Below are 22,577 nucleotides of genomic sequence, written 5' to 3'. Positions count from 1 at the left end.
ATCTCTGCGTGGTCTGTGGCTTGGGTTGGTTTAGGGTAGTGGACAGAGCCAGACTCTAGGAACCATGAGGCTTGTTCCCTGGCCCAGGTCTTCCAGGAACACTGCTGTGTGTTCTTGAGGAAGTCACTCGCTTTCTCTGGGCTTTATGCTTCCTAACTGGAAAATGAAGACTTTAGATTGGATCAGAGGTTGGCAAACTGTGGTTCATGGACCACAGCTGAACTACCATGTATCTATGTATGGCTCACAAGCTTAGAATGGTTTTACTGTGTTTAAATGGTTCAAAAAATATGGTTCCCTCAACTACTGATGAGCATGAGCTGACTGCAGAGAGCCAGGGCAAGAATGGAGAGTCCCAGCTAATTCATTGAGTCAGTCCAAAGAATTTTCACCCTGGATAAAGCTCTTTATAGTAATTCCCCTACATACAAATGAGTTCCATTCCAAGTGTGTGTTCATAAGTCCAATTTGTTGGTAAGTCCAAAAAGCTAGCCTAAGTACCTAGCTAACACAATCAACTATACAGTACTGTACTATAATAGGTTTATAATACTTTTCCTGCACATCATACATACATAAAAAACAAACACAAAAAATAAAACATTTTTAATCTTACTGTACAGTGCCTTGAAAAGTACAGTAGTACAGTACAACAGCTGGCATACAAGGGTTGGCACACATTTGCAACTTTTTGAAAGTTTGCAACTTACATGTTCATATGTAGGGGACTTACTCTATTAGCAAAATCTAAATTAATAGCTGATAATTCTCTACATATCCCAACCCACCTTCCCTTTATTTAAATCTCAAGAGAATCTTTCTCTGCACTACAAATTTATGTTAATTAATGTATGTATTTGTGGATATGTGTGTATACACATTATACTGTAAAAGGCTTGGCTTATGCAGAGAACAACTTTTACACATTTTTATTCCCTGCACAAGAGTGTCATCATAGAAAGGCCTTAATAAATATATACCATTTAACTTTCCATGTTATGGAAATGTTTGCCCCAGGTTGCTTTATGGAGAAAGCACATTCTGCCCATCTATAGGATTTCTCAACCAGGCAAAGACGTGTTTTACCCACAACTTTTCAGAGTCACTCTGTTGGGTTTGGGGAGATGTATAGCGATAGTAAAAAGTAGATATCATGGGTTATAGAATCTTCCTACCTCTTTTAAAACAATAGCACTACTTCATAGAATTTATTAAAGGCAGGATAGAATCTAGTCCATGGAGGAATAGGGCAGTGGGTGAGGGGATGGAGAGAGGAAGCTTTCAGGTATTAGAATTATTGATAACAATAAAGCATATGGCAACTTTTTGTCAACAAGAATTGTTAAGCAAATTATGATACATATTGATTCCTAGGTCAGGAAGATCTCCTGGAGGAGGTTTTGGCAACCCACTCCAGTATTCTTGCCTGGAAAATCTCTTGGACAGAGGAGCCTGGAGGGCTACAGTCCATAGGGCCACAAAAAGTTGGACACGACTGAAGAGATTTAGCACACAATCACTTATTAAGAGTAACAGCTAATATTTTAGAGCATTTCCTAAAGACTTCAGTGAAGCACTTAATATTATCTCTCTTAATCCTGATAGATTAGATTATCCCAATAGATAATCCTGAGATAGGTACTATTAGCATCCCCATTTTACATTTGAGGATACTGAGGCATCAGAAAGACTTCTCCAAGGTCACACAGCTTGAAAATGGCAGAGCTGAGACTTGAGATCTGAACCCAGGAAGTCAAGCTCAGGGCCACCATCCTGTACTGCCAGTCAAAATGGAACATTCTGGGAATTTCCCTGGAGGTCCAGCGATTAAGACTCCGAGCTTCCACTGCAGGGGTCCCAGGTTCGATCCCTGGTCCAGGAATGAAGATCCTACATGCTGCAGAAAAGAAAACAAAAGGAACAGTCAGTTGCCAAAGAGATGTTTGCATAGACACTTACATTTTCCCAGATGCTATGGATCAAGAAAGGAAACAATTTATGCCAAGAGTAAGTTAAAATCACCAGGTCTTTTCAGTTCTACGTTTAGAGCACATTTCAGAACATTTACTTCTCTCAATCTCCACTACCATCACACTGGTCCCCGCTATCCATGTCTTGAATTTTAATGTTGAAGGAGTCCTTGAACCAGTGTGCTCACATCCATTCTTAGAACCCTTCACATGGCAGCCAGAGTGAATTTAAAAACACACATCTGAGTAGGTCACATCCTTCCTCAAACTCCTCTAGAATAGTCCCATAATCTCTAGGATAAAGACAGACCCACTCGCCTCTCCACATTCTTCTCACCTGCTCCCTCTCTGGACTCCAGCCGCACTGGCTTTCTCTTCCAGTTCCTTCTGCCTCCAAGCTCCTTTGCAATGCCATATGCTCTCTCCTCTGCCCAGAACCCTCCTCTCTCTGCCTGATTCCTCTTCATGCCACAGCAGCCTGTTTTTTGTCCTTGAAGCACAAGATATAGCTCCTTCATAGCATTTTTAATGTGAGTATTTGTTTCGTGTTTGTATCTGATTTAATCTCCATTGGGCTCTATGTTTCGTCTCTAAAATGATGCCTGGCACGTGTTAGGAGTCCATAAAAGTTTGATGAATGAAAATGCATGTCAGCATAGTCTTGCTGAAATTATGGACAAGTCTAAACATATACATGGAAGAATGACTAGAAAGAAACATAGCAAAATGCCAATTGTGGTAGCATGTCTTTCTTTCTTTAATTTTATTCTATTTTTGGTTACCATGCATGGGCTTTTCTCTAGTTTTGGAGAGCAGGGGCTATTCTGTAGTTGCGGTGCATGGGCTTCTCATTGCAGTGGCTTCTCTTGGCTGAGCACAGGCTCTAGGCACATTGTCTTCAGTAGCTATAGCGCGTGGGCTCAAAGGTTGTGGTGCACGGGCTCAGTTGTTCTGTGGCATGTGGAATCTTCCCAGACCAGGGATCGAACAAGTGTCCCCTGCATTGCAAGGTGGATTCCTATCCACCGTATCACCAGGTAAGTCCGGGATGTCCTGTTTTGTTTTGTTTTTTGACCGAGCCTCATGACTTGTGGGATCTCAGTTTCCCAACCAGGGATTGAACCTGGACCATGGCAGCAAAAGCCCAGAATCCCAACCAGGAGGCCACCAGGGAACTCCCCATGATGGGATAGTCTGTAAATATTTTCTCTTGTCTTTTCTTTATACTTTACATTTCTAAACAAATGTGCACAGCTCTCATCAAGCAGTAACCAGCTTGAAAGCATAACCAGGCAACTAAAGCTTGGGCTCTTTCTAGGCTTCCTGCCCACGTTTGGACCTGCCTGGATTAACCTGTATGGCTCACCCAGGAACCACAGTCTGATGGATGACTACCAGGAACTGAATGAAGGCTTCGGAGAAGGCGTGTCATACCGGGGCAGGATCTTGGTGGAGATTGCTGTGGAGATCCTCTCGGGAGGGGCACAGGAGTCTAAATTCTCCAAGGCGCTCAAGGAGTTCAAGTTGTCTCCGAAGGACAAAGATGGCAAATCTTCCAAAGGCGCAAGTAAAGACAAGGGCGACAAAACTGATGATGGCAAACCCCAGCAGGCTTCAGACAAAACCAACTCAACAGAGGTCGAGGTGGAGCCTTTCGACGTGCCCCCAGAGGTAGGTCTGAGCACGCTTCCGCTGAGACTGTGCCCTGAGCCCAGCGCAGAGACAGCATCTGCCATGGGTCCCCAGAGACCCACAGAGGTGTTGCGCCCCCTGCAAAATGTGTGTTGACTCAGCCCTATATTTCGGGGCTGATCCTCTGCCTTTTCCTGCTCACAACATAGCCATCTGCTCATGTTGCATTCTGTCTGCATCCCCCACCAAACACAGATTCCCATGGACACCAAAGTAAAATAAAATTAAAGCACTCTGGAGGAGCTGTTGGGAGTGGGTGGCCGGGTGATGGACTGAAAATCTGTGTGGGGCCTAATTGTGTTTAGCTTTGTTAGCTCAGCATGCATTCTGGATGAGATAATGTGGGATGAGGGATGAAGAGGAGGAAGAGTGGGTGACAAGCAGGGACACAAGGAACCGAGACACCTGTTCCCCGGCCCCACGCATGTGGGGAAGTCACCACTGGAGGGAATGGTTATCATTGCTTGTGACTCAGCAAACAGCAGAGTAGCGTCTTCTGGCCCAGTTCTGTGTTAGGGGTGAGAGGTTTAGGACCCCAAGAGGAACATAAACCGTGACTAAGCTCTCAGTCTTTAAGTTCAGTAATAGTGCTTTGTGACTGCAAATGAAGGCATTTTATATTTTGGTGGGTAGATTATAGCTTGATTCTGCCTCTGGGAGGGTGTTTCTCAGGTCAGCCAGACTCTAATTTCAGATGGGGAAGGGATGGGGTGCCTGGTCTCCCAGAGCTGTCCATTCCGGGTAGAGACTAGAACACACAGAAGGATTTTTAGTATGTGGGTCAACTTAGCCTTGGAAGAGCCACTTAATTTTACTGCTGGGATTTAATAAATCTGGCTTCTGCCAGAGTGGATGATCCAAAAGAGAGCAAGGCAGAGACTGCAATGTCTTTTTTGCCCAAATCCATGGAAATCACACAGATATTTATGCCACATTCTAACTGTTAGAAATGAGCCACATGTCCAGCCCACATTGAAATAGGGTTGGGGAATGAATGAGGCTTCACCTTTTAAGGGGAGGCTTTTCCAAGAATTTGTGGACATAACTTAAAACTACCACACTACAGCTTCTGCCTTCCCCAGAGCCTCAGTAGCTCAGAGCTTGCCCTTACTAACATGATAATATCTATTTTTTTGTAGCATCTTCTTGTTCAGCTCTCCAGGTTCCCGCAGCTCTAATTTCCCTTGCTGCAGCCTTGCTCTCATTGTGAATCTGGACAAATGAGGTCCTATAATGCTGGCTTTTTAAACTCATTGTCATCATCACCATCAGAGCTTATCTCCCTTCTGTCAAACCTTGTGTTCATCTTTATTATTTTTCAAATTTATTTTTATTTTTTCTTGGTATATAACTGCTTTACAGTGTGTTAGTTTCTGCTGTACAACATTATGAATCAGCTGTAAGGATACATATATCTCCTCCCTCTCGAGCCTCCCTCCCATTCTTGCCCATCCCACCCCTCTAGGTCATCACAGAGCGCAGAGCTGAGCCCCCTGTGCTCTACAACTGCTTCCTGCTTGCTAGCTATTCTGCACATGGTAGTATATATATGTGTCAGTGCTACTCTCTCACTTTGTCTCATCCTCCTCTTCTCCCATGTCCAGAAGTCCATTCTCTATATCCGCATCTCTATTCCTGCCCTGTGTTCCTTTTTAAATCCTCAGCATTGGTAGGAATAAAAATAGAGTCTGACTGCATGAAATTTATGGTAAAGAAGGGGAGATAAGACCTACAAAATAAATGTATAGGAAGTAGAATGTGATAAAGTGCCTTAAGCAGGTAAAGATAAAGTCTTTATAAAGATAAAGATATTATCTCCTGGGGTGAGTGCAGTGTAAGGATTAAAATATTGGGCTCCCAAATAAGAGAGTTGGGTTTAAGATGTGGCAGTATTGTGCAATGGTTACTGTCTGGTCTCTGGACAAGTATCTGTTTGAGTCTTTGGGCAAGTGATTTAAGCTCCTAGGTTTATTTCCAATAATAACCTCTACTTCATAGGCTTATAATGATGATTTAATGAATTAATACAACAAAGTGCTTATTAGAAAAGAGCCTGACACATAGTAAGTGCTCAATTACTATTAATCATGTTTAGTAACTATGAACAGATATCTTACTCTTTCATGAAACTACAGCTTCTCACCTTTAAATGGATAGAATAGAAAGATCCCTCTCATAGGATAGTTACAAGAATTACATGAGATAATACAGGTAAAATTCTTTTTTTAAAACTTGTTTATTTAAAGTGAAAACAATTATTGAGGTATAGTTGATTTACAATACCATGTTATTTTCAGTTGTATAGCATAGTGATCCAGAAATTTTGAATGAAAGATAATTGCTTTACAATGTTATGTTGGTCTCTTCCATACATCAACATGAATCAGCCACAGGTATACATGTGTCCCCGTCCTCTTGAACCTTCTCCCACCTCCCACTCCATCCCACCCCTCTAGGTTGTCGAGAGCACCAGTTGAGCTCCCCATGTCCCGCTGGCTATCTATTTTACATATGGGAGTATAAAATATGCTACTCTCTCCATATCTGACACACAATAAGAGTTCTGTAAACACTACCATCATCGTTTTTCTAGCTCTCTCCATATCTGCTACTCTCTCCATATCTGACACACAATAAGAGTTCTGTAAACACTACCATCATCATTTTTCTAGCTCAGGGCATCAGGGGAGGCTTCCAGAAGAAGAGGCTTCTTCTGGATTGGACTTTGAAGGGTGGATGGGATTAAGACATGAATTATAACCTGTTGAAATACTTATGGTGACTTCACTTATGGCATTGGCGTGTGTAGGCTTTATCCTAGGTACTGCACATGGGTGATCTCATTCCTTCCCCATGTAGGTCCTGCTATGATGCTCATTTCACAGACAAGGAACATGATACCTGGATAGCAGACACGGCTTGCCCAGTCAACGGCTAGGAAGCAGCAGAGTTGGGATTTAAAGAGGGGATCACCTGGCCTTGGAACCTGCAGTCCCTCTTCCAGGCTCCGTGGCCTCCATTCCCTTTGGGTCTCTGAGTGATTTTTAACCTCCTCCCAGAGAGTAAACTTGGCCTCAGGAAGGCGTGATAAGGGGCTGGCTTACAGCCAAGGGACACAGTGGTGGCAGGCAGGAGCGGCACGTGCTGTGACTAAGAGTCAGCATCTGGCCCCACCCTGTCCCACACTTTCTGGTCAATAGAAACATTTCCTGCTGATGCCAGCAGCACAGGGGGCTTGTGTGTGAAGAAAGAGTCTCAAAAAGAGAGAAGGGGACTTCCCTGGTAGTCCAGTGCTTAAGACTCTGTGCTCCCAATGCAGGACGCATGGCTTCGATCCCTGATTGGGGGGACCAAGATCCCTCGTGGCCAGAAAAAAAGAGAGAGAGAGAGAAAGAGACAGAGTTAAGAGCTCTTGATTGAATGGGGCTCTTAGCCTCTGAAACTACAGCTGCTGTATTTCCTTCAATGAACCTTACTGCTGTTTCCGTTGGGCTCAATAAATCCAAGAGTAAAGCCGGAAAGCACAGCATGAAAGCTCCAGCTCATTCAGCCTCCTCACTCAGAAATGTAATGTGTCACCTGGTTTCTGGAACCATCACTCTCTTAACAAGATACATATACCAAGCTTACCTTTAAAATGAAAGGAGATTTGATTGTAAGGTTGAGACTACATCATTGCGAATGGCTGAACTGGGATTTGCAGTGCGTAGGTCCTGGTTCCTGCCAGTCTGATTAGAGTGGAAGTGATGTACCCTATCAGGCTGACACCAAGACTCAGGTTTCTATAAATCACCCTGGACCAGGTTGGCCTCACTGATTCAGTTTCCTCCTACTATAAAAAGATCCAGGGCCGTCTAATGTATTTTTTTTTTTTTCTTTCTATAGATTGTACCAGAAAAACATGAGGAATTTTTACTCTTTGGAGCATTTTTCGAAGCTACCATGATAGACCGGAGGATCGGAGATAAACCCATTAGCTTTGAAGTTTCTATTGGTAAGTGCAGACAAGCACAGTGTCTGGCACATGGCGTGAACTTTATACCTCTTTCTTGAATGAATCAATGCCTTACATGCAGATGGTAGCATTCTGTTGGAGGTTTGCACCTCAGGAAGAAATGAATAACTCCTTGTCCACTCTAGACTCAATATGTAAGGGATAGATTTGTTTTTGTAGTTTTAATTAAAAATATATATATAAATTAAAAATAATAAAAAATTTTTAAATGCATACCTATGGCTGATTCTTGTTGACGTATGGCAGAAATTAACCCAATATTGTAAAGCAATTATCTTCCAATTAAAAAAAGTTAAAATAAAAAGATTGAGAGTATAGTTTGCATTCAGACAGACTTGGACTACTAATCCTGGTTCCCTGACCCTAGGATCACTTAATTTCTCTTGGTCTTGGTTTCTTCATCTATAAAATGGGAATAGTGATAATTCCTTACGAAGCTATGGCAAGAGTTTAATGAATTAATGCACATGGCATGCTGTGCGTATAATAGATGCTGTTGTTGTAACTTCCAGCAGTCTTCCTGGACTGATGTGCACCTGGGAAAACCACTCCAAGAAAGAGCATTCCATCAGAGAAGGTCTTGATTTACATTTGGGAAGTTTTGGAGCAGAAAAAAATGGAGAAGGAATCCAGTTAATCTGTAACTTAAGTCATTAAAAAAAAAAAAAAAAAAAAGACCTTAAGATGGAAGCTGATGATGGCTTCGTATCTTTGCTAATCTTATTTCTTTGATCTGACCATCATCCTGCCTTCATACTGAGAGCTTATTACTCTGCCCTGGGAAGACATAAGCTTGGATCCTTTCTGCCAAGCAGCCTGATTCTACTTATTGACATCTGGCCCTTCTCCCCTTGCTACTGGCTCTACAGGTAATTTTGGGAACCTGATTGATGGAGGGTTGCATCACAGGAGTAGGAAGAAGTCAGCGGACTCAGCTGAAGAAGACACTCTGCCACTGCTGCACGAAGGAGAAGTGGACGCAGCCCATGATGCCGCCATTCCCCTGGTCTCCACCACTCACCCAGAGAAGCCACTAGTGACAGAAGGGAACAGGTAGGAGACGCAGCTTCCCTGATGGCTCAGGAAGTAAATGCAATGCAGGAGATGTAGGTTTGATCCCTGGGTTGGGAAGATCCCCTGCAGAAGGGAATGGCAACCCACTCCAATATTCTTGCCTAGAGAATTTCATGGACAGAGGAGCTTGCTGGGTTACAGTCCAGGGGGTCGCAGAGAGTTGGACACGACTGAAGTGACTGAGCACACACGCACAGGAGCCCCAGGAGGCGAGAGTAGCCAGGATTTCTGACTGTGGAAATGTGACCCATTTCCATGACCGTTTGATTCAGTTCTTCCCTAAAACTAGAAATATTCTGTATCTTAGTTATGGGTGCAAGGTACAGGCTAGACTGACAGGATAACTGCCACTCTCCTGAATTCTCGTGTTGACAACTCTCCAAATGACACATCCAGTTAATTCATTCAAGGACAGAGTGATGACGATGGTTCTTATGACCATATCTGAAGCTCCCTTTATCCTATAACTTTGAAGCATAACAATATAGGAAGGTCAGAAGTTAAATTTCCACCCAAAATCCTATCAACAGTTTTTATAGTCATTTGAACACAATGTAAATTCAACTTGGTGGAATTATTAATTACATCATTTCTTATCTTATTTTGGGCGCAAACTGAAGAACTCAGAAATGATTCTTAGCCATGAAAAAAGACCATTTCAGAAAACAACTGGGGCTCCTACATGCACCCTTACCGATCTTTAACCCACATGACATTTCAACATGCAAAGAGAAGTGAAATTATAGAACTTTGTCTTAAGACAGTGATGTCAACCAAGTGGCTTATGAGAAAGGAAAGCCGCATGCAGTGAGAGTCTTCTGTGTTCTGAGCTTTGTGCTAGGAGTAAAAAAAATATGATCTCACGGGATTGTCGTAAGAGAAGATTGCTCATTACATGTCAAGGGATTGAAATCACATTGCTAGTTCTCATTAGTCTACTCTTCTCAATCTAGACAGTGTCTCTGGGCGTGAACCCATGGCTTAGTGACCACTGTTAGAATCACAAGAACTCTCACATCTATTTTCCCAGATGGCCTTCCTGAGCAGCAGATCCAAACACCTCTACTTGGGGGTCCCCAAGCTAGTCATCAGACTCATTGTCTTCACAGGCAACTTTTCCCCTTTTCCTGTCTTTCCCATCTCAGAGACTGGTCCTGCCACTCACTGCATTCTCAGCCACAAATTGGAAATCTGTCAATTGTTCTCTTTTCCCTTCCTACACACATCCAGTCAGTGATGAAGTCTGGTTAATTCTAGTTCTCAAGTGTGTTCCCTACTGCCATTTCTTTAATTTAGTCAATTGGTATCTTTGGCGAAGTTATTTTAAACACCTCTTACTTGGCTTGGACCTGCATCAAGGAAATCACCGAACTATCCATCTGAACTCCCCACTCCCCAGTTTGACATTATCCATTGGCTGCTTGTGGTTTTTAAAAAATAAATAAATAATTAATTTTTGGCATTGCTGGGTCTTTTGTTGCTGTACACAGGCTTTCTCTAGTTGCAACAAGCAGGCGTTGCTCTCTAGTTGAGGTTCGAGGGCTTCTGGTTGCAGTGGCTTCTCTTGTTGCGGAGTATAGGCTCTAGGGCGTGTGGGCTTCATTAGTTGTGACTCGAAGCTTCTAGAGTGTGGACTCAGTAGTTGTCGCACGTGGGCTGGGTTGCCTGGTGGCATGTGAAATCTTCCCAGACCAGGCATCAAACCTGTGCCCCCTTCATTGGCAGGCAGATTCCTAACCATTGGACCACCAGGGAAGTCCTGCCTATGCCTTTCAGGCTTAATCTCAGGGGCCATATTTTGTTGATTTGATCCCCATCCACTTCTTTACAATAAACTCCAGCCATTCCCCAAATTCCACCAGTTCTCCAGTGCCATTCCCCAGACGAATCCTGCTGTTTGCTCCATGTGGACCTTGGAACACGCTCTTGCCTCTGCCAGGCAATAAGCATCATCCTCAGAGTGGCTAGCTCCCATTACCTTTCAAGAGTAAATTCAAGTTCCCTTCCCTGAATCCCAAGGCTGATTTGGACTTCTCCACTGAGCTCCATCAAACACTGTTCACGCTGCATTCACCTGTTTTTATTCGTCTGTCTCTCTATCAGATGGTGAGCAGTCAGAGGGCAAAGGACTGTGTCTTGCTCACCTTTGTATCTGCTCATCTCTGCACCGGGCATGTAGTAGATACTCGTACCTGTTTTTGAATGAGCTAAGGAAGTGCTATAACCGAGTTGGGTACCAGATACCATGGGGGAAGAGAGTGGGAGGGGGAGGAGGTGAAGAGTTGGCAAAGGTCACAAAAGGGTGACACCCTAAAGAGCGAGGATGAGTTTAAGGATGGAAAGCGATTGTCTGGGACAAAGTAGGAAGGAGTAAGTGAAAATAACCCTGGATGCATGTCCTCTCATTTCTGGGCATGGCTGCACATTTTCTAAATCCTGTCTCTCCCATGGACCACCTTCTTTGGGGTCTTTTTGGCCCCCTGGCAGCCATGCTTGATGGCCCATCCTCCCTTACATGCACCAAAAAGGACCCCAAACTTCCCCATCCTTTAATGGTTTTTCTGTCCAGTGTCAAACCTGAGGACATCACTGAGCAGGATCTGCAGCTCTGGGAGGCTTTTCTGAGGCTCTCAGTGGTACTCTGCATCCTTCTCTGGGACCAGGCAGTGAAAACATCCCCACCTTGTTAGACTAGCCCATTGCTGATAGTGATGGTAATATCAGGAGATGTAGTATGGGAAGGGTTTAAAGGAGATGAGAGTGCTACAGAATCCTTCAGCGGGCCACACATCAGTACTAACTGGCTCACTCAAAGAGACCAAATTAAGTCATGCTGATGTTTGGGGGTTTTCTGTATATTCCTGTCACTATATTGAAGCTCTGTCCACATAGTGGTAAGCCAAGAATGGCAGCATCTGAATTAGAAGGTTTTATAATAGAATATACCCCAACACACTTGGGCATGCCCATACACACATATGCCTATGCACTCACAGTGTCCACACCCATGAGCACACATACACACATGTACAAACACACACATACAACTTATTTGTCTGTTGCCTCCATTGAAATACCACCTTATAAGGAGTGGTTTAGCCTGACTCTTGAAACATCACCTTGGATTTGCTCTGGGCTTTCCAGTTTTCTAAAGCATGTGCATTTACATATAATTTACTTATGGGGCTGGAGTGCAAGAATGAGACTGGAGCACAAGCCCAGAGTCAGATTACCATTTGATTCTCAGGGTTCCAGGCCTACCCTTGCCCCGAGTCACAAGGCTGATGGCACATCAGTGCAGCCATTCAAACTGTTAGACGTCTCTTCCTGCTGGCAACGTGGTACCCTCCCATCTGCTGCTCTCCATCTGCATGGTCATTTGCCTGAGAAAAATACTGCATCCTGAGCCCTGTAGATCCAGTAAGATCTGGAGGACCTGGGAGCCAAAGACACAGAGGCTTTGAACACCGTTAGCACAGAATCATCCAGAGCAAAGAAACCTTGGGACAGAGCACAACATCGAGTAGGAATTTATTTAGTTGCAGGATTCTCAGTGCCATAATCTGTTTTTAATTTTTATTTGAGTATAATTACTTTGCCTGGAGACTCCCATGGACAGAGAAGCCTGGTGGGCTACAGTCCAAGGGTCACAGAGAGTTGGACATGAGAAGGCAATGGCACCCCACTCCAGTACTCTTGCCTGGAAAATCCCATGGACGGAGGAGCCTGGTGGGCTGCAGTCCATGGGATTGCTAAGAGTTGGACACGACTGAGCAACTTCACTTTCACTTTTCACTTTCATGCATTGGAGGAGGAAATGGCAACCCACTCCAGTGTCCTTGCCTGGAGAATCCCAGGGACGGCGGGGCCTCGTGGGCTGCCATCTATGGAGTCGCACAGAGTTGGACACAACTGAAGCGACTTAGCAGAAGCGACTTCACACACACGTAGTTGCTTTACAATGTTGGGTTAGTTTCTTCCATGTAGAAAAGTAAATTAGTTATACGTATACATATATCTTCTCCTTTTAAGATTTCCTCCCACTCTGCTCAATGTGATGTGGCAGGCTGGATGAGACAGGGGTTGGGGGGAGAATGGATCCATGTATATGTGTGACTGAGTCCCTTCACTGTTCACCTGAAACCATCACAACTTTGTTAATTGCTTTGTGCTAAGTTATTTCAGTTGTGTCCAACTCCTTGCAGCTCTGTGGACTGTGGCCTCCAGGCTCCTCTGTCCGTGCAACTCTCCGGGCAAGAATACTGGAGTGGGTTGCCATGCCCTCCCCCAGGGGTCTTCCCGACCCAGGGATCGAACCCTTGTCTCTTACGTCTCCTGCATTGGCAGGCGGGTTCTCTACCACTAGTGCCGCCAATACAAAATAAAAAGTTCAAAAGGAAAAATAAAGATTTCTTTCCTACTTGTGTCATCACAGAGCACTGAGTAGAGTTCCCTGTGCTATTCGGTAAGTTGTGATCAATTACCTATTTTGTACAAAATAGTGTATATATGTCGGTCCCAGTCTCCCGGTTCATCCCACCCCTGCTTCCCTCATCAGTATCCAGGAGTTTGTTCTCTACGTTTGTGTCTATTTCTGCTTTGCAAATACGTTCATCTCTCTCAATTCTAGACTCCACATATGAGCCCTATTATACGACATTTGTTTTTCTCAGTGCCATCATTTTTAACAAGATAAAGGAAAGAGCAGTTTCTGACCTTCCTTATTTGTTAAGTTTTATTTTGTTCCCGTGCTGTAATCATAACCTCAGTTTCTGCCAAGGACTTATTTGGCTTCTCTTCTGAATGGTTGCCTGCTGGTTTGTTTTCTGCAGAACAGACCACAGAGCATCTTTGCTAACTTTATGGCCTCTAGAAGAGACTTAGGTTGGAGAGCTAAAAAGAACAACCATGCGTTCTTTCAGGCTGAAGTCCTCTGTAGCTTTTGGAATGGAAACAAAGCTCTCTCTTTCACTTTCCCCCCACCCCAACCTCTAGAAGCTCATGACTCCTAACACTGTCCACATTTATTAGGGCCCCTGTCCAAGCAATGCCCATGACAAGAAATGTGCTCTTGCCTGCATTACATGTTTCTCTTCACACCCAGATGTTTGTGGGAAAATTTCAGGGGGCTGGGGGCAGAGCTAGGTAAGAATATAGCTGTCATTAGGCAGGGAACTTCAACCTTAGGCTACATCTCTCCCATCTTACCTGCTTCCACATCCACATTCTTGGGAACTGAATTCTCCCAGTTAGTCCCTTCTTTTCTGTCTTCAGTCTCATCCTCTGAACTATCTTTTTCTCACCATCATTTAAGCATATCCAACCATCACCATCAACCATTCTCTTTGGCTCCATGTCTCCCCTTCCAGCTACTTTGCTATCTCTCCGGTCCTTTCTTAGTCAAGTGGGTCACCGATCAATATATTATTGGCACTAATGCCCAGCAACAACCAACATTGGATGGATGGATGGATGGATGGCAGCCATGGAATGTTAGAGTTGAGTTTGAAGCACATGACTTCATCCTCATTAATATTATTTTACCTTCTTACAATTCTCTAGTGATTTCAGTTTATAAAATACATTCACCTCTGTTATCTCAGTTGATCCTTACATAGTCAGTTCTTAGCATATAGATTTAAAGGGAAAGGAAAATGTTAGTTTTTCTCCCTTCTCTCAATTAGAAAGAGAATTTTTCCTTGAAGAGGGCTTGCCAATTGAACCCTGCCTTCTGGTGCTCATTCTAAGCTTTGCCCTGGGTCAGAGTGGTAGCCATTACTACCTCTTCATTGTAGCCATATGGCTGTTCATTGCTTAGTGTTCATAGGTCCCCAGATAGAGGCTAAGGGTGGCATTACTAATGTGACTATTTTATCACCATCCTTTCCCCAGTCCACCCAGGATGTATGAAACATGAACATGTGACCGGAATTGCCTGAAAAACACTGATTGCCAACTAACTTCCAGACCTAATGTGTTTTCCCAGGAATTACAACTATTTGCCATTTGAGGCCAAGAAGCCCTGTGTCTACTTTGTCAGTTCTTGGGGAGACCAGACGTTTAGGCTGCATTGGTCCAACATGCTGGAGAAGATGGCAGACCTCCTGGTAGGTGACTCTGATGGGTGATGGATTCAAATATTGGGAAGCTGGAGGCAAAGGGGATCTTTTCCCACTCAGAAGAGGGTCTTGGCCTCAGTTCAAATACCAAAGAATTGAGGCCTCTGCATTTGGATGACGCATGGCTCCTGCCATGTGAACCCAGGGAAATGAGAATACATTTTGCAAAATTCCTCACCTTTAAATCAAGCTCTCCAAATTCAAATCCCTGCTCTGCTTCTACCTGTTATAGCACCTAGTATGATCCATGCTAAGTCATTTCAGTCGTGTTCGACTCTTTGTGACCCTGTGGACTGAAACCCACCAGGCGCCTCTGTCCATGGGATTCTCCAGGCAAGAATACTGGAGTGGGTTGCCATGCCTTCCTCCAGGGGATCTTCCCAACCCAGGGATAGAACTCGCCTCTCTTAAGTCTCCTGCATTGTCAGGTGGGCTCTTTACCGTGAGTACCACCTGGAAGGCCCATAGAACCTAAGGATAGACCATTTTCCTCATCTCCAAAGGTCAGGGGATGGACAGCATTCTCACAAAGTTGACAGATCTTAACTTCAACTAGTATAAAATCCTAAGTCTACCAATGCATGAAAGTGAAAAGTGAAAGGGAAGTCGCTCAGTCGTGTCCGACTCTTACTGATCTCATGAACTGCAGCCTACCAGGCTCCTCTGTCCATGGGATTCTCCAGGCAAGAATATTGGAGTGGGTTGCCATTGCCTTCTCCGAACAGTAGATAATTCCCTCCAAAGTCAAGCCCTGCTACCTCTCTGGTCCTGTCTCTCACAGGCTCCTCTTCCTTACTTTATTCCAAGCACAGTGGTCTCCTTTCAAGTGTCTCAAAGAAACCAAGCTAGCCACCTCCATGCTCTTCCCTCTGCCTGGGCTGCTTTTCCTCATCTTGTTTCTCCAAGGAAGCCCAGTCAGCCTCCATAGCTCAGGTTCGAGCACTTCCTCAGAGAAGCTTTTTGATGTTTCCTCTTACCCTCTCCTATCATATCTTGTTCTTTTCCTTCAGAATTCTTTGAGGAATTGAATGTGTGAAAGTATTCAAAACAGTGTGCATGCGTGCTCAGTTGCTAAGTTGTGTCCAGCTCTTTGTGACCCCATGGTAGCCCACCAGACCCCTCTGTCCGTGGGATTCTCCAGGCAAGAATACTGAAATGGGTTGCCATTTCCTCCTCCAGATATCTTCCTGGCCCAGGGATTGAACTCCTGTCTCCTACATTGGCAGGCAGATTCTTTACCACTGAGCCACCTGGGAAGCCCATTTAAAATAGTACCTACGTGCAATAAATGTACGCTGTCCCACCCAAGCCCCCGGGGGTAAAGAAAACCAGGGAACATGCTGCTTTGGCATCTTGCACCTTCCCTTTGTGATTCCTCTCACATATCCCTTTCCAGCTCACATAACTCACGGACAGTGTCATCTCTTGCCTCTTTCCTTTTCAAAACAAAATATGAGCTGAATATAATTTCTGTGAATGTTAGAATCAGTGTCTCCATGACAGTTTCATTCCCATCTCTCATCCCTCCACCTCCGTGGTTTGTTTTCAGGAAGAAGGTATAGAGGAAGTAAAAGAACTGATTAAGATTTCAGAGGAAGCCCCAGAAGAGAAGATGAAGATGGTGCTCAGTGACTTTATCAGTCAAAGCAGGTACTGGAGGGACAGCTGGCATCTGGGGAGCTGAGCTGTATAGAATCAGCTTTTACTTACCTTAGAAAATAGTCAATTTCACATGCAGTCAAATGAACATTGAGTAGTGTTACATCCATCTTCTTTTGTTCAGTAATTTAGCTGCTGTGGGCTCACTATTGCTTTCTGATACTTTACTAAAACATAAAGCAAAGGAAAAAAAAAAGGAAAAGGGAAGAAAAGAAAGACTTACTGCAGAGATTCTTTTTGAAACAAGAAAATTGCTAGCAGTGTTAGTGTCTGGCATGCTTCTTTGCATTTGGTAGGTACTCAGCAACTATTTCGGAGAAGGCAACAGCACCCCACTCCAGTACTCTTGCCTGGAAAATCCCACGGACGGAGGAGTTTGGAAGGCTGCAGTCCATGGGGTCGCTGAGGGTCGGACATGACTGAGCGACTTCACTTTCACTTTTCACTTTCGTGCATTGGAGAAGGAAATGGCAACCCACTCCAGTGTTCTTGCCTGGAGAATCCCAGGGACAGGGGAGCCTGGTGGGCTGCCGTCTGGGGTCCCACAGAGTCGGACACGACTGAAGCGACTTAGCAGCAGCAGTAGCAGCAGCAGCAGCAACTATTTGGGCTTCCCAGGTGGCACTAGTAAGAAAGAATCCACCTGCCAATGCAGGAGACTTAAGAGATGTGGATTCATAACCTGGCTCAGGAAGGTTCCTTAGAGGAGGGCATGGCAACTCACTTCAGTATGCTTGCCTGGAAAATCCCATGGACAGAGGGGCCTGGTGGGCTAGTCCGGAGAGTTGGACACGACTGAAGCAATTTTAGCACACATGCAACAACTATTTGGCAATTGGCTGCTGGTGGTGGGGATTTAGTTGTTAAGTTGTACTTGAATTTTGTGACCCTATAGACGGCAGCCCATCAGGCTCCTCTGTCCATGGGATTTCTCAGGCAAGAATCCTGGAGTGGGTTGCCATTTCCTTCTCCAGGGGATCTTCCTGACCCAGAGATTGAACCTGCATCTCCTGCACTACAGATGGATTCTTTACTGCTGACCAACCAGGGATTCCCAGTTAGATGGATAAATTGTATCAAATGCTACTTAACAGAAGTTTTTGTACACTACATTAATAAGCACCAATTAATGACTCTTACTCCAGGAGGTAGACAATATAATAAAAAAATGAGTAGGGTATGTCAGTTACCAATTGCAGAGTAACAAATAACCCTCAAATTTAAGTGACTAAAACATATTTATTATTTCACAGTTTCTTGGGTCAAGAATGTAGATGTGGCTTAGTTGGGTCCTCTGCTCAGAACCTATCCCAGGCTGCACTCAAGGCATTGTCTAAGTCTAGAGTTACCTTGGGGCTCATCTGGGAAGGACTCACTTCCCAGATCACTCACATGGTCATTTGCAGAATTCAGTTCTTTATAAACTGTTGGATTGAGGAGGATTGAGAACTGCAGCTCCCTGCCAGCTGTTGTTTGGAGGTCATCCTCACTTCCTTGCCATATGGGCCTCTCCACGCCACCTCTCACAACGTGGCAACTGACTTCATCAGAGTGTGTGAGACAGAAGAGTCAGAGAGGACATGCCAGTAAGCTGGACATCATGGTCTTTTATTATCTAATCTTGGACGTGACAGCCCATCAGTCTTGATGGGTTCTGTCAGAAACCAATCCCTGGGACTAATGTATATTCAAAGGGGAGGAATCATATGATGGCAAGAACAGCAGGAGGCGGGGATCGTGGGGGCCATCTTAGAGGCTGCCTCCCTTAAAGGAAACACCTTGGATTAACTCTTGAAATGAATCAGTCAATACTCGAGCAAACAGTGAGAATTTGTCATGATAGAATGAATGGAAAAGGAGTGGCATTTCATTTGATGGAAAGAAAAAAACAAATAGACAGCAGATAGCTAAATTCCTGTGTTCTGCTTTGCAAGTTTTGTCTTGCAAGTTTTGTCTTTTCTAATCTCTCAACTACCCGAGTATTTTTACTTTTTTTAAAAAAAGGAAGAAAGCGGAGAGATAAATATGTGTTTTTTCTATCTTGATTTCTCTTCTGTTTTTCACAGAAGCAATATGAATCAGTGCTACTCCTGCTGTGAGTTAAGTGCCACCTGCAATTCCCTTGAAGTATCTTTTAAAAGCTTCATGATCATTTTTAGAAATTGTGGGCAAATTAATAGCTGGAAAATTTTTCTTTACTAGGAGGTTGCTTGATGTGATAATCATTCCTTTCTTTTCTGCAAGTTTTAAACCAACTGAAAAATATACATGAGGGTCAGACAGGGATCAGACATTTGTTTTCTATTTGGTAAATAGGGATTTAAGAAAGCAGTTTGGACCTGAGGTCGAGGACACTTTGTGGTTCCCCCAACCTGTTGGCAGTTGAGCAACTTGACTTTGGGGCTTCCCCCTAGAAGGACCAGACCACCTGCCATGTGGAAGTGAGGAGCCTGCCCACAGCCCACAGTTGGCGGGTCTAAAAGATGAAGAATGATCAGAGTCAGGAGCCAAAGTCATCTATCTACCCCCATTCTGAGGGGGAAATAAGCTATTTCTCCCCCTGTGCGGAAGGGAGAGAGATTAGAAGCGTTCATCATGTTTCTTAGAGCTGATCCATCCTGGGAGTGGAACAGATTCCTTCTGCCTCTAGGAAAGAAAGGTAGACATGTGACAAGACGCCTTCCTCAAAATAGAATCCTTTTATTCTTCTTAAAAACTAAGAGAAAATGCAATGACTAGTAGGCCCAAAGAGAATCTCTGGCGAAGCTTCAACTGCCACCAGGCAGAGCTTCTGTGTGGGACCCCGAGCTGGGAGGTTTGGCATCTTACCCCCGTTTTGTTCCTTTGTAACTGATTCTTTTCATCACAAAAGTACTACAGGCTCATCTCACAACGACAACAAAACGCAGGATGGGTAGGGTAAAAATGTTCTCAGTTCTCTCTTCAATCCCACTCAGAGAGCAGAGTTTGATTGGTCTTTCTGGGTTTTTTCCTGTGCATTTGCAAACATACACATTCATAAGAATGCTCTATTTCTTTACAAATATTGCACTTTGTTCAGCAGCTTGCTTTTTCACTCAACAATGTATCACCAGCATCTTTCTACAGTGGTAACTAATGGTTGACCCCACTGTTTAGTTATGTGATATGTATCATGTAATATTTAACTAGCCCCTGATATTTTTGTTCTGATTTATTTTGCTACTATAAATGGTGCTACAATAAGCATTACTGTATAAACATCTTTTTTTGCAAGAACTTTCAGTTATTTTTAAAGGATAGAATTCTAGTATAATTTTTGGATCAAATTATATGGACATTTATATATTGATAAGTGCTGTCAAATTACCTCCTAAACATTATAATAATTAACACTCTTCTATCGTAATAGAAGAGAGTGACTTTTCCCTCTCGAATATTTTCAATCTTGAATACTATCCAGTTTTTAATAAGTGAAAATGGCATCAATTTTAATTTGCATTTAAATTATTGCTGATGAAGGCAATATCTTATTTTCCCACGTTTAAAGCCATTTCTAGTTCATCGCACTCATAACCTTTTTCTACTGAGCACATTTTAAACTTCATCTCTCAAAGTGTTACTGTTCAGTCCTTTGTATATTTTAAAAAATATAAGAAAAACAATTTTCAAACCTAGTGAAAATTCATTTCTAAAATTCCAGAGATTTGCAAGTATACTTTCTACAATGCAGTGGGAAAGCTGATGAAGCCACGGAGCCAAGGTTTTTTTTACTAGGATTAAGCAATGATGCACTAACGTTTCTTTTCTTTATTTAAAAGAGTTAGTTATTTATTTGGCTGTGCTGGGTCTTAGTTGTGGCATATGGGATCTAGTTCCCTGACCAAGGATCAAACTTGGGTGCCCTACATTGGGAGTTTGGAGTCTTAACCACTGGACCACCAGGGAAGTCCCTGTACTGTTTCTGAGAGACAAATGAGAATGGGAATTGATGTCCAGGTCCCATAATGATTTGGGGAATGCTTGTTTTTCCACTTTCTTTTGGTATATGCCTAATGTGATGGCTAAAACTCAGCAGTGGCCACAGGACTGCAAAAGGTCAGTTTTCATTCCAATCCCAAAGGCGATGCCAAAGAATGCTCAAACTACCACACAATTGCACTCATCTCACAGGCTAATAAAGTAATGCTTAAAATTCTCTAAGCCAGGCTTCAGCAATACATGAACCGTGAACTTCCAGATGTTCAAGCTGGTTTTAGAAAAGGCAGAGGAACCAGAGATCAAATTGCCAACATCCACTGGATCATGGAAAAAGCAAGAAAGTTCCAGAAAAGATGCTCAACATCACTCATTATCAGAGAAATGCAAATCAAGACCACTATGAGGTACCATTTCACACCAGTCAGAATGGCTGCGATCCAAAAGTCTACAAATAATAAATGTTGGAGAGGGTGTGGAGAAAAGGGAGCCCTCTTACACTGTTGGTGGGAATGCAAACTAGTACAGCCACTATGGAGAACAGTGTGGAGATTCCTTAAAAAACTGGAAATAGACCTGCCTTATGATCCAGCAATCCCACTGCTGGGCATAAACACTGAGGAAACCAGAAGGGAAAGAGACACGTGTACCCCAATGTTCATCGCAGCACTGTTTATAATAGCCAGGACATGGAAGCAACCTAGATGTCCATCAGCAGATGAATGGATAAGAAAGCTGTACATATACACAATGGAGTATTACTCAGCCATTAAAAAGAATACATTTGAATCAGTTCTAATGAGATGGATGAAACTGGAGCCTATTATACAGAGTGAAGTAAGCCAGAAGGAAAAACACCAATACAGTATACTAACGCATATATATGGAATTTAGAAAGATGCTAACAATAACCCTGTGTACGAGACAGCAAAAGTGACGCTGATGTATGGAACAGTCTTATGGAATCTGTGGGAGAGGGAGAGGGTGGGAAGATTTGGGAGAATGGCATTGAAACATGTAAAATATCATGTATGAAACGAGATGCCAGTCCAGGTTCAATGCACGATACTGGATGCTTGGGGCTAGTGCACTGGGACAACCCAGAGGGATGGTATGGGGAGGGAGGAGGGTTCAGGATGGGGAGCACATGTATACCTGTGATGGATTCATTTTGATATTTGGCAAAACTAATACAATTATGTAAAGTTTAAAAATAAAATAAAATGAAAAAATATATAAGGACATAGCTCAGTTTTGAAACTAAAATATTTGCTTGACATACCACTTTTTAGGAACCTTTTGGTGTGTGTTAAATTTGTAAAATAAAGGAATTGCAAAATAACTGCATTATTTTGGGTTTGCTCTTATGAACTTGTATCAGTTCAGTTCAGTTCAGTCTCTCAGTCATGTCCGACTCTGTGCGATCCCATGAACCGCAGCACGGCAGGCCTCCCTGTCCATCACCAACTCCCAGAGTCCACCCAAACCCATGTCCATTGAGTCGGTGATGGAATCCAACCATCTCATCCTCTGTCATCCCCTTCTCCTCCTGCCTTCAATCCCTTCCAGCATCAGGGTCTTTGCAAATGAGTCAGCTCTTCTCATCAGATGGCCAAAATATTGGAGTTTCAGCTTCAACATCAGTCCCTCCAATGAACACCCAGGACTGATCTCCTTTACGATGGACTGGTTGGATCTTCTTGCAGTCCGAGGGACTCTCAAGAGTCTTCTCCAACACCACAGTTCAAAAGCATCAATTCTTCAACGCTCAGCCTTCTTTATAGTCCAACTCTCACATCCATACATGACCACTGGAAAAACCATAGCCTTGACTAGACGGACCTTTGTTGGCAAAGTAATGTCTCTGCTTTTTATTATGCTGTCTAGGTTGGTCATAACTTTTCTTCCAAGGAGTAAGCGTCTTTTAATTTCATGGCTGCAGTCACCATCTGCAGTGATTTTGGAGCCCCCAAAAATAAAGTCTGACAGTTTCCACTGTTTCCCCATCTATTTGTCATGAAGTGATGGGACCAGATGCCATGATCTTCGTTTTCCTAATGTTGAGCTTTAAGCCAACTTTTTCACTCTCCT

General features: G+C 43.5%; 1 protein-coding gene across 1 annotated transcript in view; it reads left to right on the top strand.

Moving 5' to 3' along the window:
• Positions 1-22,577, top strand: part of FER1L6 (fer-1 like family member 6) — a 137,404-nt gene that overhangs the window by 23,954 nt on the left and 90,873 nt on the right. Inside the window, exons 11-15 of the mRNA XM_027560901.1 lie at positions 3,289-3,641; positions 7,548-7,656; positions 8,547-8,730; positions 14,738-14,858; positions 16,420-16,520. Coding sequence (XP_027416702.1) covers positions 3,289-3,641; positions 7,548-7,656; positions 8,547-8,730; positions 14,738-14,858; positions 16,420-16,520 — 868 coding nt within the window. The remainder of the gene's footprint in view (positions 1-3,288; positions 3,642-7,547; positions 7,657-8,546; positions 8,731-14,737; positions 14,859-16,419; positions 16,521-22,577) is intronic.

Source organism: Bos indicus x Bos taurus, chromosome 14, assembly GCF_003369695.1.
Source record: "Bos indicus x Bos taurus breed Angus x Brahman F1 hybrid chromosome 14, Bos_hybrid_MaternalHap_v2.0, whole genome shotgun sequence".
Classification (NCBI taxonomy): Eukaryota; Metazoa; Chordata; class Mammalia; order Artiodactyla; family Bovidae; genus Bos; species Bos indicus x Bos taurus.
This window is presented reverse-complemented; position numbering and strand designations above follow the sequence as displayed.